The sequence below is a fragment of the Micropterus salmoides genome, unplaced genomic scaffold, assembly GCF_014851395.1.
Source record: "Micropterus salmoides isolate LMB-PRFRI ecotype aquatic unplaced genomic scaffold, ASM1485139v1 Ms_hic_scaffold_3549, whole genome shotgun sequence".
In the NCBI taxonomy this organism is placed as follows: Eukaryota; Metazoa; Chordata; class Actinopteri; order Centrarchiformes; family Centrarchidae; genus Micropterus; species Micropterus salmoides.
The window spans coordinates 1-12,569 of NW_024042872.1; the positions used below are offsets into that span (position 1 = coordinate 1).

The window sequence follows — 12,569 nt, forward strand, 5'->3', positions numbered from 1 at the left end:
GTTTTAAAGGACTGCAGAATATAATTGGTTTGAGAGAAAATATCTTGGCTAGCTGTATAGAAGAAGCTACAAAATCAAAAGCACTGGACTTTGCCCAGACTGGTTGTGCATCAACAACATCAACATCAACTTTTGGAAGGTTACTTTTATCTTTAAATGTCAAAATGTTTGATCTTTTGCTGCAGCTCTGCTCTGTGAGCAGACTATCATTGCGGCTACACAGCTCCAGCCCCTCGTCTGTCTCTGAGCTCTAACTGAGTGTGAGACATATAATCTACCTTTTAGAGGCTCCAGTTACCTTAAAGAAGCTCATCTCTGTTTCCCTAAATTTATATTTAGTACATCACAAACTATGCAACTCACATTGCACATTCCAAAAATCACAGTGTTGCCCTTGTCACTGCAGAGTGACATTACTTATATTACTCACAGTACTAATTATAATAGTTAATTTAGTCTCTGGATGTAAAGTGACTGAAATGTCCTGACAGTGTGGTATGTACTTTTCAAGAGTTGCCTTTGTAGCGCGATCAACCTCAGAAAGTATCGAAGTATCAATGCAGATGCACTGACACTGTCCCCATGGTTTTATGAGTTTTAAGAGCATTGTCTGCCTCAAGCCCTCCAACCCCACCTCACTGTGGTCTGCAGACACTCTCTCACTACTGTATGTATAAATACCCTAGACACATAGCGGGGGTGGGGGGAATTAGGCCTGCACTTAACCTGTTCATCTTGCTGCATGTATTTCTGTTTTTTGGATTTTTGTTTTTGCTGTTTGACACACACACACACACACACACACACACACACACACACACACACACACACACACACACAGAAATGCTGGAATGAACCCACACAGACAGAACCACTTATTCCAAAGTAAGTTACACAAAAATACATCACTTTGAAAATATGCCTTTAGTGATTTTCTCATCAAAATAAACAATCATAGTAATCCTACAATTTATTATACACAAATATCAAATAAAACCATTTTTATCTATAAAAATTTATTGGACGATTACGGGAATATTGAAGATATGTCGTGTGGGAGATAAACAGCATAAGGTCTCAACATTGCCTACATTTTACCTTAATGTATATAACCGGCACCACCACAGAAAGTTGTTGTCTAATGATCATGATGATGATTATTGTGAGTGACCGCAGTGTGACTTGAAGTCCTGGTTTAGTGCTTCCCAGCTGCTGTGTAATGTGAGCCATGGATAGCGACAGCCGGGGTGGGCGACAGTCAGGGCCTTTGGTGGGGGGATTTAGGGCTCTTCCTCTGTCTTTGCTCTCTCTCTCTCTCTCTCAAACTTAATTTTTAAATAATAGTACAGTGCTGTGCAGTGGAGAGGTCTTAAAACATGATGGCAGCGCACAGGATTTGGATATTATTTGGGGTTGCAACTACTCTCGGGACATTACTGGTTCAGGGTAAGTGGCGCAGAGGCAAACTTTTGGCAAATCCTCATTGACTGGCAAGCAGCCTTCAAAACAATCTTCTGCCTCTCATGTGCGGACAATTTATATTCAGAGAAAACCAGTTTTAAAACTCATACTACATTGACTGGAAGTCAAGAGAAAACTTTCCATATTTTAGACCTGCTGAAAATGTGCACACACAGAATTTTGTAAATTCTACAATGTGTGTAGAAGACACAGATTTTTGATAAATTTTGGAAGCAGAAAAAAATAATTTTAGTTCTGTAGATTGCTTATCTGCAAGAATACATACAGCATATCTACAATATTTGGTATATGTGGAAAGTGCTGCAAAGTGGATATAAACATAATTATTGTCTGAGCAGTTTCTGTGTACTGGACTAGACTTGTATGGCTTTTTAACATTTGCACGGAAACAAAGCATTTGGGAGCTTGGTCTCTGCTCATAGGACACTTTTCTGCATAACCATTGATACTGATGTTGACAGGAATCTGTCTTGTAAAAAAGCAAGTTTAGCATCAAGTAATGCAGAAGTTCACCTGAGCTTTAACAACAGCAGACCACAAAGGCTATAGCTGCAGTGGAAGCAGAAAGCCTGGATAGGATGGAAGTTTAACTAAATGTAATTTGTGGGTGCTTAAATGATTCTGGAAATGAATTTGGCCCTCAGGAGGAAAAGATATAACAGGTTGTTCTCAACAGTTGTGGGCAAATGCTTCTTCAGTCCATCTCCTTGGCACAGGTCAGTGGAGTAGATAAAAGAGTCTTCAGTGACAAAGTGCCCGCATGGATAGGGTCCACCCTGAAATGCAGGCTCTTGAAATTATTGGTGATTACCACAGTTCTCGCATATCACATGGAGTTTAGGGAGAGTACTGTTGGATTGGTGAGGGCTCTTGAGGGTAAACAGTTTGTTGTAGAAATTTACTTATCAAATTGACATGATCAATGTCAGATGGAAAACCTGAGATGAACTTGAGTTGAGACTAGTGTCAGCCATTCGATCTCTATACACTTAGAGCAACAGATGTACTATCATAATATGAAGTCAAACACAATCAACGTGTGATATTAAATCTAAAATTAGGAATGAACTCTGCTTCAGCATTGGTCCTCCAGTTGTGATCATCAGAATATGATGTAGTGGATCGCAATTATGCAACTGATAACAGGTCTGAGATGCTGGGCGGAACCCTCCTAGAAAGGATGCTTACTAGTTGACAGAAGAGGCACTTGTTCCTCTTGATATTCAAATTCAAACCCTTTGCTTTTAATGTTAAAAACAACCACTGCATTGAACAATGGGACACGGTCAGCTAGGGTGAGCTTGGCTTGCTTTAACCTCATAGTCAAACACTGATGTTGTAATGTTTACCTGTGTGCCGATGATGTTCTGACATGTTGTGCTGCCTCCATTCTAGTCAACTTAACACGGTCAGTTCGGCCAAAGAAAAACAAATATTACACTTACAGCTAGCACATCAGTATGTAGTATATCAGATTTCATCAAGGTTGTAAAATATCTAACACATTTGACTATTTTAATCATGCTCACATCCCTTCAGTGGCCTCAGTTCCAATCATCACTTATCACTGTCATAAGTGACCAGGTCAAAGCATAGCCAAACATTAGCCGTACATTGTATCCACATGACAATATAACTAATCCACGTGAGCTGGCTGACTAAACTGTATTTTAGTTTTTTAAGTACATAACATACTGTGCAACTCACTTGGCACACTTTACAAAGTCAGTGATTTCTGTCTCTCTCACTATAGTGACACTACTTGGTATTTACTGTACTTAGTAATTTGTTTGAAAATGTGTCTTTGCAGCCGTCAATAATTAAACAACCATCTTTTTTTTTTTTTTGCTTTTCAATGCAAAAATCAGGGCGCTATTCTGTTGTACTATTATAGAATCGTGGTAACACCAAAGCAGATCCACTAAGCAGGCTTTCATAAGGTCATTATATATGTCTTTACCTACCACAGACAAACAGAAATGTCTGAGCCTTTGATATAATAGTTTATTTTAATAGGCCATGCTGATAACTTCCTGTCTCCATTTCAAAATGTTTTTTATAGTTTTTGAGAAATTCCTCTAGTCCTCCCAGAACTGTTTTTGCTTTCCTTTGTGATGAAATTGAAGCAAGTACTATGGATCTGTTTACAAACTCAAAGAGATATTGGCCTAAAGGCCTTAAGCAATGCTATAGTGTTGATGGATGTCTATGAAACACAAGGGAACGACAAACCTTCCTGCTGCATTTTACATTTCAAATTTCAGGAATTGTTGTATCAGTTTCCTCATCTATCAGTCAGGTGTAATATTTAAGAATACTTGGCAATAATTGGCAAACCCTTGGAAGTGAGACATCTCACCATTGTCATTGTACTACCTACTACACAGATTGTCCCATGGGAGAATTACGATTACACCACAAAACTATGTGACATATTTTGCCTGATTAGACCAGACAGACAGGGAAAGAATTACTCATGCAGGATGACATCTTTACTGCTTGGTAGTATGTGTTACTGTCATCATTTTTGCCTAATGGTGATATTGATGATTATTGTCAATGACCCGAGTGTGACTTCAAGTCCTAGTTTAGAGTTTCCCAGCTGCTGTGTAATCTGAGCTATTGATAGTGACTGCTGGGAGGGAAGAGGTAACAGGGTCGGAAATAACCTCAGCCTTTCTCTCTCTTAGTCTCTCTTCAAGTTTATATTGAATTTAAGTGTAGCCAGTGAGTACAGTATGACCGTCCCATTGTCAGCAAGTGCAGTTTTAGGCGTGGTTCCTGGTCTCTAGACTCCTGGTCTCTTTATACATTGGCTCATCTCTCTGTCCCGAGGATGGTGTTTTTATCAAAAAGTGTGTGAACATGACTAAACTGTTACACAAGAAGGGATGTTTCAATATGTAAAATTAGGGATCTTTAAAGTGGCCACAGGTGATAACAAAATAATAGTAAGAGCTAAAGGAAATGCACTATAAGTAGAAATGAGTCATACATCTGCCAAACTGGCTGAAAAATGTCAGTTGCACAGCAGTATCTATGTAAAGTTTGCTAACATTACTCATCAAAAAGGATGAGTCATACAAGTCTGTAGCAACACCACCAACGATGCATTTTTTTCCTTAGAAGACAGTTATGGTACAAGACAGGATCATTTTAAATGCTAAAGCGTAGTTTATCAGCTGTACAAGTAGAGAAGACTCACTGTCAGGTTCTGCTCTTGCACTGACATGGGAAACATGGGGTTTGGACCCAGACGCAGAACACCAGGCACAGTGGTTGCAATTCACAAAAGTATTTTATTAAAGAGGAGGATGAACTTACAGTGGAAGTGAAGGAGAGAGGGAGAGTCCAAAAACCAAGTAGTTTAAGTTCAAACAACAACTCCAAAATGACACAAACAGTAATCCACAGAGTGAAAAGCCACAAGACACTGGGGAACACAAGAAGCAGTGCAGCAGGCTCAAAACAAAGAGAGAACTGTGAGACAGAGACTTAAATACCCAAGTGGGGTGGCAATAACAAGACACAGATGACACACATTAGGGCAGATGCAAACAAACACTCATAAAGTCAGCAAACTGGATGAATAATATTAACAGCACAGCAATCCCCATCTAATGTTTGCTTTACATTAGTAAAAGTCAGCCACTATGAACTACTGGTCAAACCAGACCAAGGAAAGTTCTAGAAGCAAATCAAGGAAGAGCGTGTTAGGAAATAATTTGTTATAAAATGTAAAAACGTATTGCTATTCTAACAGTTGAATAGATTTTTGATCACTTGATAATTTTTTTTTTTGGCCTCTTGGAAGTCATATTTACCCAACTTGGTATTTAACAGATGCATACACATAATTTATTTTAGATTATTGCAAATGTTTCTCCCCCTCCTGCCATTGAATTCCAACACGTATGCACACATGCAAACTCACCATTTCTCATCTGTTTTTTCATGCAGTGCAGTGTAATGAGGAGTCGCATCTGATCGGCGACTTGTTCAAAAGTTACAACAAGAATATTCGCCCAGTGGTTCAACCTGAAGACAAGGTGCAGGTCCAGATCAAGCTGACCCTCACCAACCTTATCTCTCTGGTGAGAGCTCGCTCTTCCTTCTTGTTGCAACCAAGCCTTAAGTCTAAGAAAGGAGTACAACCACAAGTTCACAATCATTCGCACAGGACAATAGCTTTAATCATCATTCTGGCTAGAGTTTTAGAGCACAATAATAGATGTCACTGGAATAATAACTGATGAACACCTCACCTTGAGGTCAAATAATCATACTACTTCTTCAATTACACCACAGAATGAAAAGGAGGAGACTCTGACGACCAATGTGTGGATTGAGATTGTGAGTTTCCCCTCTCTTCATACTTTTTTGTTTTGTTTGTTTAAATCCTTGCAAGACTTTTGGTAGTAAAGTTCATTTTGCCAACAGGACTCACTTATTCAGCCCTCTGTTGTGTCTAGTTTTTAATGTCACTGGCAACCTTTCTCTCAAATGTCATCTACAGCAATGGACTGATTATCGCCTTGCTTGGAACATATCTGAATATTATGGAATCGAACTCATTCGTGTCCCATGCAACACTGTTTGGCTTCCTGACATTGTCCTTGAGAACAAGTAAGACAGTAACAAAGAGGAGGGAAATCCTGCATTTCTTTTCCTGCCTGCAGTGTCATCCTACCCTTTCTTTTTTTTTTTGGTATAGTCTGACTGTTTTTGTTTTTCATCCTCAATCTCTGCAGCATTGATGGCAAGTTTGATGTGGCTTACTATGCCAATGTGTTGATCGGCAGCAGTGGTTCGATGTACTGGCTGCCTCCTGCTATCTACCGCAGCACTTGTGCCATTGAGATCACCTTCTTCCCATTTGATTATCAAAACTGCACACTAGCATTCAGGTGTGGTACAATCACAATAATAACTGTAATAGATTTTGCTATTGTTTGACCCCATCCTGCTCCGCTTCAGCACTCTGGGCCAGACTTTTGCACTCACCTCCCAGTGGAAAGATCTGTCTCTGGGTGCTAAGGTGGAGCATTGTTGGTGTAAATCAACACCCATTAGAGGGTTACGCATGTGCTCAAAGAACTGAAGTTACATCCTGGTGCGTACGTCTTTCTCATTGCCATGACCCCTAGATCCCAGACATACAGTGCCAATGAAGTTGATCTCATCTTAGCTGTCAGTGAAACAGATGAAACTATTGAGTGGGTGGACATCGACCCTGCGGCTTTCACAGGTACTGTACATCCATACTCTACTCCAATATTCAAAACACCTCTACAGCTTATTATGTTTCCACCCTTCAGAGAATGGTGAGTGGGCCATCGTCCATCGTCCAGCCAGGAAGATGATCAACACACGGTATTCCCCTGATGACCTAGAGTATCAGGAGATCACGTTCAATCTGATCATCCAAAGGAAGCCCCTCTTCTATGTCATCAATGTCATCCTGCCTTGCTCCCTCATCTCCTCATTGGTGGTACTGGCCTACTTCCTACCTGCACAAGGTCGGTTAAGCCATAGTGTAATTCCCTACAGGTGTTATTACATAGATTACCGTATTATTGTTTCAAATAGGCCAACATTACAAGGATGATAAAATACTTTGTTTGTAACTTGGACATAAAACACAAATAATGATTACTATTTTAAAAATAGCTACACTGATACTGGCCATGATAAAAAGTCCCAGAATTTAAAAGTAGCATTTTTATTGCCATTCTTATATAAGCATTAAAACGGAGCTCAGTTCAGGCGGTTCTAAGATCAAATCAGAACTAAAATTGTATTTTCTGTCATTCCCTTTGCGGCTTTGTTTTCAACGTATCCCTAGCTGAAGTCAAAAGTTATTACTTAAAAGTTATAACTCCTATATAAGACGCTTTTTTTTTTTTACGCCGTTGAATTATTTGCTGCGCGTTGTTATGGCAAAAAATTGTGTCCTCTTACATTTATGTATGTTCTTTTACTATAATTATTACTATTATTGTAATGTCTTGTAGATATATATGTATTGTGTTTTTATCCTTTACCTTTTCTTCCTCTATACTCCTTATGTCAGTCTGTCCACATTTGCTAGGGTTTAGGTCAGAGCTGTGAGATTGTTTTGGTGTTTTCCCCCTCTTGTTGTTCCTCTCCTCTCCTGGAATGTTCATTCAAGGCCGAGAGAGGATCTCTGTTCCCCAAAACATAGAAACCTAGACTGTGTAAATGATTATGCATCCCCAGTGTGAGTTTAAGCAGGTTCAGACTTCAAGGCTGAAGGAGATTCAACACCACATTGAGAAAGTTATTTCTGTGGCAGTGAAGAAAAAATAAAACAAAAAACGACTGGAGCCTTATGTATTACATGGATCCATAATAAGTGTATTCATACATAGCAATAAAGAAGGTTCATTAACTGATTTTATTTACAGTTTGTGTGCTAAAGAACATCATCTTTCTTGGGCTTATAAGTATAACCTTGGATCACACTGCAAAACATGTCTGCTAAAGTCTGGATACTTTTCCCTGCATTCACTATGTCTTATGTGAAGAACCTGTGCATGTAACTTGAGCCAGCCATCTCTGAATCAAAGCTTTATTATGCATTGGGCCAGACACCCGAAACTGCCTTAGGCAGCAGGTCTCTGGACCAGCAGCATATGTGTTATAGTACTTCTCTGTTTATTCTCTTTTATTAATCAATTCTTCAAAAACAACGGTTGGTTGTTACTCAATTATTGGCTTAATCCCTCACCAGCAAGATACAATTTCCACGACACGCATATAGTGCCTGAGCACAGGGAATTTACTGAAAGTATTGGGTCCCAAAACTGATAATATATATTAATTTGATTTGGTGTGGTCCTCTGTCTCCTAAGTCTCTGTTGTCCCCTTCACAGCTGGGGGACAAAAGTTGACTGTGTCCATCTCTGTCCTGCTGGCTCAGACTGTTTTCCTCTTTCTTATTGCTCAGAAGATCCCTGAGACGTCGCTCTCTGTCCCTCTCATCGGCAAGTGAGTCAGTGTTTGTTCTCTGCTGACCTCTGCTGGGGTTCTATTTCTTGTGGGTCTTTAATCCACACAGTTTTTATCTCCTCTCCAACACAGATCTTCTCTAATGTCTTCCTCAGGTACCTGATCTTTGTTATGTGTGTCACTACTCTCATTGCTACTAATCAAATTGTGGTGCTGAACTTCTCCCTGCGTAGCCCCAACACTCATACCATGTCTCATACCATCAAACATGTAAGTACATCCTATGCAGTTGAGTGTCTATTTTATAATTTAAGTGAACTCATTACTGTTATCTGTCTGCCTCCTGCAGGTGTTCCTGGAAATGGTACCTCGCTTCCTAGGCATGTCCCCACTGGTGGATGACAGTGAGGTGACAACAGAGGTAAACGGAGTGAGGGAGCGGCGGCGCAGCTCCTTTGGCCTCATGCAGAGAGCTGAGGAATACGTACTGAAACAACCTCGCAGTGAAATGATGTTTGACAAACAAAGGGAGAGACATGGTCTCACACGATCGATTGGTAAGACGTTTAAAAAATTACTCAGGTCTGAAATTACTGCTTTATATATTTACTTTTATTTTCAACATTTATTTTTATGGAATTTTTATATTTTATATATTTTTTATTAGTAATATTATTTCATTTTTTATTAACACACACAAACAAAACTTTTACTGTTTTATTTACTTATTTAATTAAATGTATGAAATGAATTGTTCTTATGTAATTTGTATGTAGCTTTGGCAATATTGTTGATACATTTATGCCTATAAAGTTGATTTGAATTTGAATTTGAATTCTGACCATCCTCTAAGCCCCAGTCTGAGTTATCACTACCAACAAAGTGTGCTTCACTGGAAATTACTGCAGCTTGGTTTGACCATTGTGAATTATTAATTAGTGCACCATTCACTTTTTGTATAAACATCATGCTACAGATTTCCATGTAGATTGTGTCACATTTATTCATATCATTATATTAGCCATGTACTTGTGTATTACAGGTATGTCTGTGATGTTGTGGCATATACTGTTGTCTAACTGACAGTGTCTCTTTCCCCATAGTGGATAATATAGATGTCAGCAGCACAGCCAACCTGTATAAGAGTTTGGCCCAAGCTGCTCCTGAAATCAAGCAGTGTGTGGATGCCTGCAATTTCATTGCTGAGAGTACAAGACAACAAAATAACTTTGGATCTGTGAGTGTTACTTTAACATTTAAACTTTATCTGCCTGTCCAACTGTTTACAATTTTAATTATGTTTTGGATGTGTCTATTTATTCCACATTTTCCTGTTTATCATTTTTTAAGCTGTTATCTAAATTGTATAATCTTGTATAATCTCTTATTTCCAAATGAAGGAAATTGAAAGCTGGGTTCTGATTGGGAAGATGATTGACAAGGTGTGTTTCTGGGCTGCCTTTCTCCTCTTCATCATCGGTACAGTGGGGATCTTCTTAACAGGACACTTCAACCGGGCACCTGAATTTCCATTTCCTGGGCAGAGCAAAAAATTTCTCCCGAGTTAAAAAAACAACAACGTTTTTCTCTGATGAAACCTTTCCAAGGGTCAGTGAGCCTCACGCTGTCTATGAGGCTGGGCAATCTTGCTCATTGAGTCCGATGCTCAGATTCAGGGTTGGGTTGTTTTAATAACAGCTATTTAACATGAAATCTGTCTGTGTTCATAATCACAGCTCAGACTTATCTTCGTGAACACTTGTCAGGCAGCTGAGGGCTTTCATTTAAACTTGTAACTTAGTTCTTCTCCATCTTAGTGTAAGTTGTTTGGATTTATAAATTAAATGGGTGGATCAGGTCTAGTTAAAAAGTGATATTTTAAATCCTCATTTTTATCATCATCATAAAAAATCATACAAAGTACAATTATTATTGGTCAGTTTTGTCGTATAAAAGACTCAACAGTGTGAGTTTAAGCAGGTTCAGACTTCAGGTCAAGGCTGAAGGAGATTCAACACCACATTGAGAAAGTTATTTCTGTGGCAGCGAAGAACAAATAAAACAAAACGACTGGAGCCTTATGTATTACATGGATCCATAATAAGTGTATTCATACATAGCAATAAAGAAGGTTCATTAACTGATTTTATTTACATTTGGTGTGCTAAAGAGAATCATCTTTCATGGGCTTATAAGAATAACCATGTATCACACTGCAAAACATGTCTGCTAAAGTCTGGATACTTTTCACTGCATGCACTATGTCTTATGTGAAGAACCTGTGCATGTAACTTGAGCCAGCCATCTCTGAATCAAAGCCTAATTCTTCTTACTATGACTATTAGAAAGCCTTGTTACAGTAGATGGGTCGGAAGGATATTGTCTTGATTCATTGTGCCACATTTTCTAAATAAATATATTATTTTGTGCATTGTGACTTGTTTAATCAATTTATTACAAAGTGTGAGTTGTGTAAAAAAACAAGTGTTACATAAAATTTGAAAAAGGCTTTAAAATCTTGAATGAAATCCAAAGTAGCTCAATGTAGTTCATACTGTCTGAGTGGACCACATGCATGTCAGAAATGTCCCAAAAAAAGAGAAAATTATCAATACTGCGCATCATAATTCACACTTGCAATATGGCTAAATACACTTTGTGTTTGTGTCTGCTGTTCTTCAGGGGTGTTTGTCCTTCTGCTGAGAAACTTTAGCACGCTCAGCTGGAAGTGTAAATATTATGTAATTCAACCATTAAAACAGTTTGTTCTCTTTATGTCCCCTTGTTTTCACTGTTACATCTGCGGGTATCTGAGATATTATGACTATAAGTGCTATGTAATGTACAGTGTGTTCAGGTGAAAAACAAAAATACGCTCATTAAATTAATTTGGATTTATTTTTGTATCAAATGGATTATTAAAACATGTATTTCATTGTCAGTGTAATAAAACACAAAATGAATTATCTTAAGTCAGTTAGAATCTTGATTTAATATTATAATTAATGCTCAGTCTCAGTGCAGTACTGCTGAAAATTATTTTTAAATCCCTGAACACCTCCATGTGGTGTTAAAGTGTACTACACTAACTTAGACATGACCAGTAACAGCGCCACCTCAGACCAAGTTTCAAAGCTGGTCTAACTGTAAATGATTAACAGTCTCAAACTGTCACCTTTGCTTTGTTAACCTATATCTTGTAAGTATTTACTTATATCTGATGGTTGTTTATTTTACCATTCCACCTCAGTCAAAATGTTCCACTCAAGCATATGTCAGTTTCTTTGTAAAGCCCAATATCATGCAATATGTCTCACTGAGCATTCCCTATAAAACAATAGGCCCTACTCTCAGGGAGTATTGATCCTAAAGCAATCAAAACAAACACATTAAGCATCCAAAATGAGCTAAAATTAACTGATGCAGAATAAGGTCTGGTTGTCTGAAGCTTTATTTGTTCAGCCCTCTAAAAACTATACACAACCTCTTTCCCCCCTCATCTTTATTAATTAAAAAGTATTATCAGTAGAACATATCAAGAATCATAACAATAACATTGAAAAAGATCCATCCAACACATAAGAGATATAAACGTACATAAAGCTAGAGGGTAAAAAAACAAAAACAAGAAGTGGGAGGTAATGATATATCACAGAAAGACCTTCAAACAAGTACAGACATTAAATATCTTCTGAGCCTTTAATGTTGGAGGAGAAACGGCATGTTAAAAACAAAAAAGCTACATTAATTTCTCAAGGATTATAAATTTTTTGTTCGTAAATTTACATTTGTGTATATGAAATGCAGCCAAAGGAGCATAAGGAAATAATGGTGACAGTGTTGTTTTTCATTAAAACCACCAAAATGACATTCTGCCAAAAGAAGCTGGAACCTGAATAAATACCATCATTTAGAAATTTACAAACGTGCCTAAATTGTTTAACATTAACACACTGCCGTATGAGTCTCACAGAAGGTGCAGTTGGGATCAATACAATTTTTAAACCTCTTCATGTAGCCTAATGCTTGTTGGAGTAGAATCTATGAAATATCTTTAAGTATACAGATTATTGACAAACTGGTTCAAGTAAGAAGTGACGTAAGGTATAGATCCC

The 12,569-nt window shown here is 38.1% G+C and overlaps 1 protein-coding gene across 1 annotated transcript; it reads left to right on the forward strand.

The window, feature by feature from the left end:
* The first annotated feature begins 1,225 nt into the window (after positions 1-1,225).
* Positions 1,226-11,229, forward strand: chrne (cholinergic receptor, nicotinic, epsilon). Its single transcript, XM_038694960.1, has 12 exons — positions 1,226-1,446; positions 5,443-5,576; positions 5,791-5,835; positions 5,999-6,108; positions 6,234-6,389; positions 6,630-6,730; positions 6,801-7,001; positions 8,379-8,493; positions 8,610-8,724; positions 8,804-9,011; positions 9,558-9,691; positions 9,855-11,229. Exons 1-12 carry the CDS (start codon positions 1,377-1,379, stop codon positions 10,020-10,022), a joined length of 1,557 nt encoding a protein of 518 aa, XP_038550888.1. The 5' UTR covers positions 1,226-1,376; the 3' UTR covers positions 10,023-11,229.
* The last annotated feature ends 1,340 nt before the right edge of the window (positions 11,230-12,569 follow it).

Excerpts from the sequence above, each read along its gene's own strand:
- chrne (XM_038694960.1), top strand. The coding sequence starts at position 1,377 with ATGATGGCAGCGCACAGGATTTGGATATTATTTGGGGTTGCAACTACT. Across the intron at positions 6,390-6,629 it reads AACTGCACACTAGCATTCAG|ATCCCAGACATACAGTGCCA; the intron begins GTGTGGTACAAT and ends CATGACCCCTAG. Across the intron at positions 9,692-9,854 it reads AACAAAATAACTTTGGATCT|GAAATTGAAAGCTGGGTTCT; the intron begins GTGAGTGTTACT and ends TTCCAAATGAAG.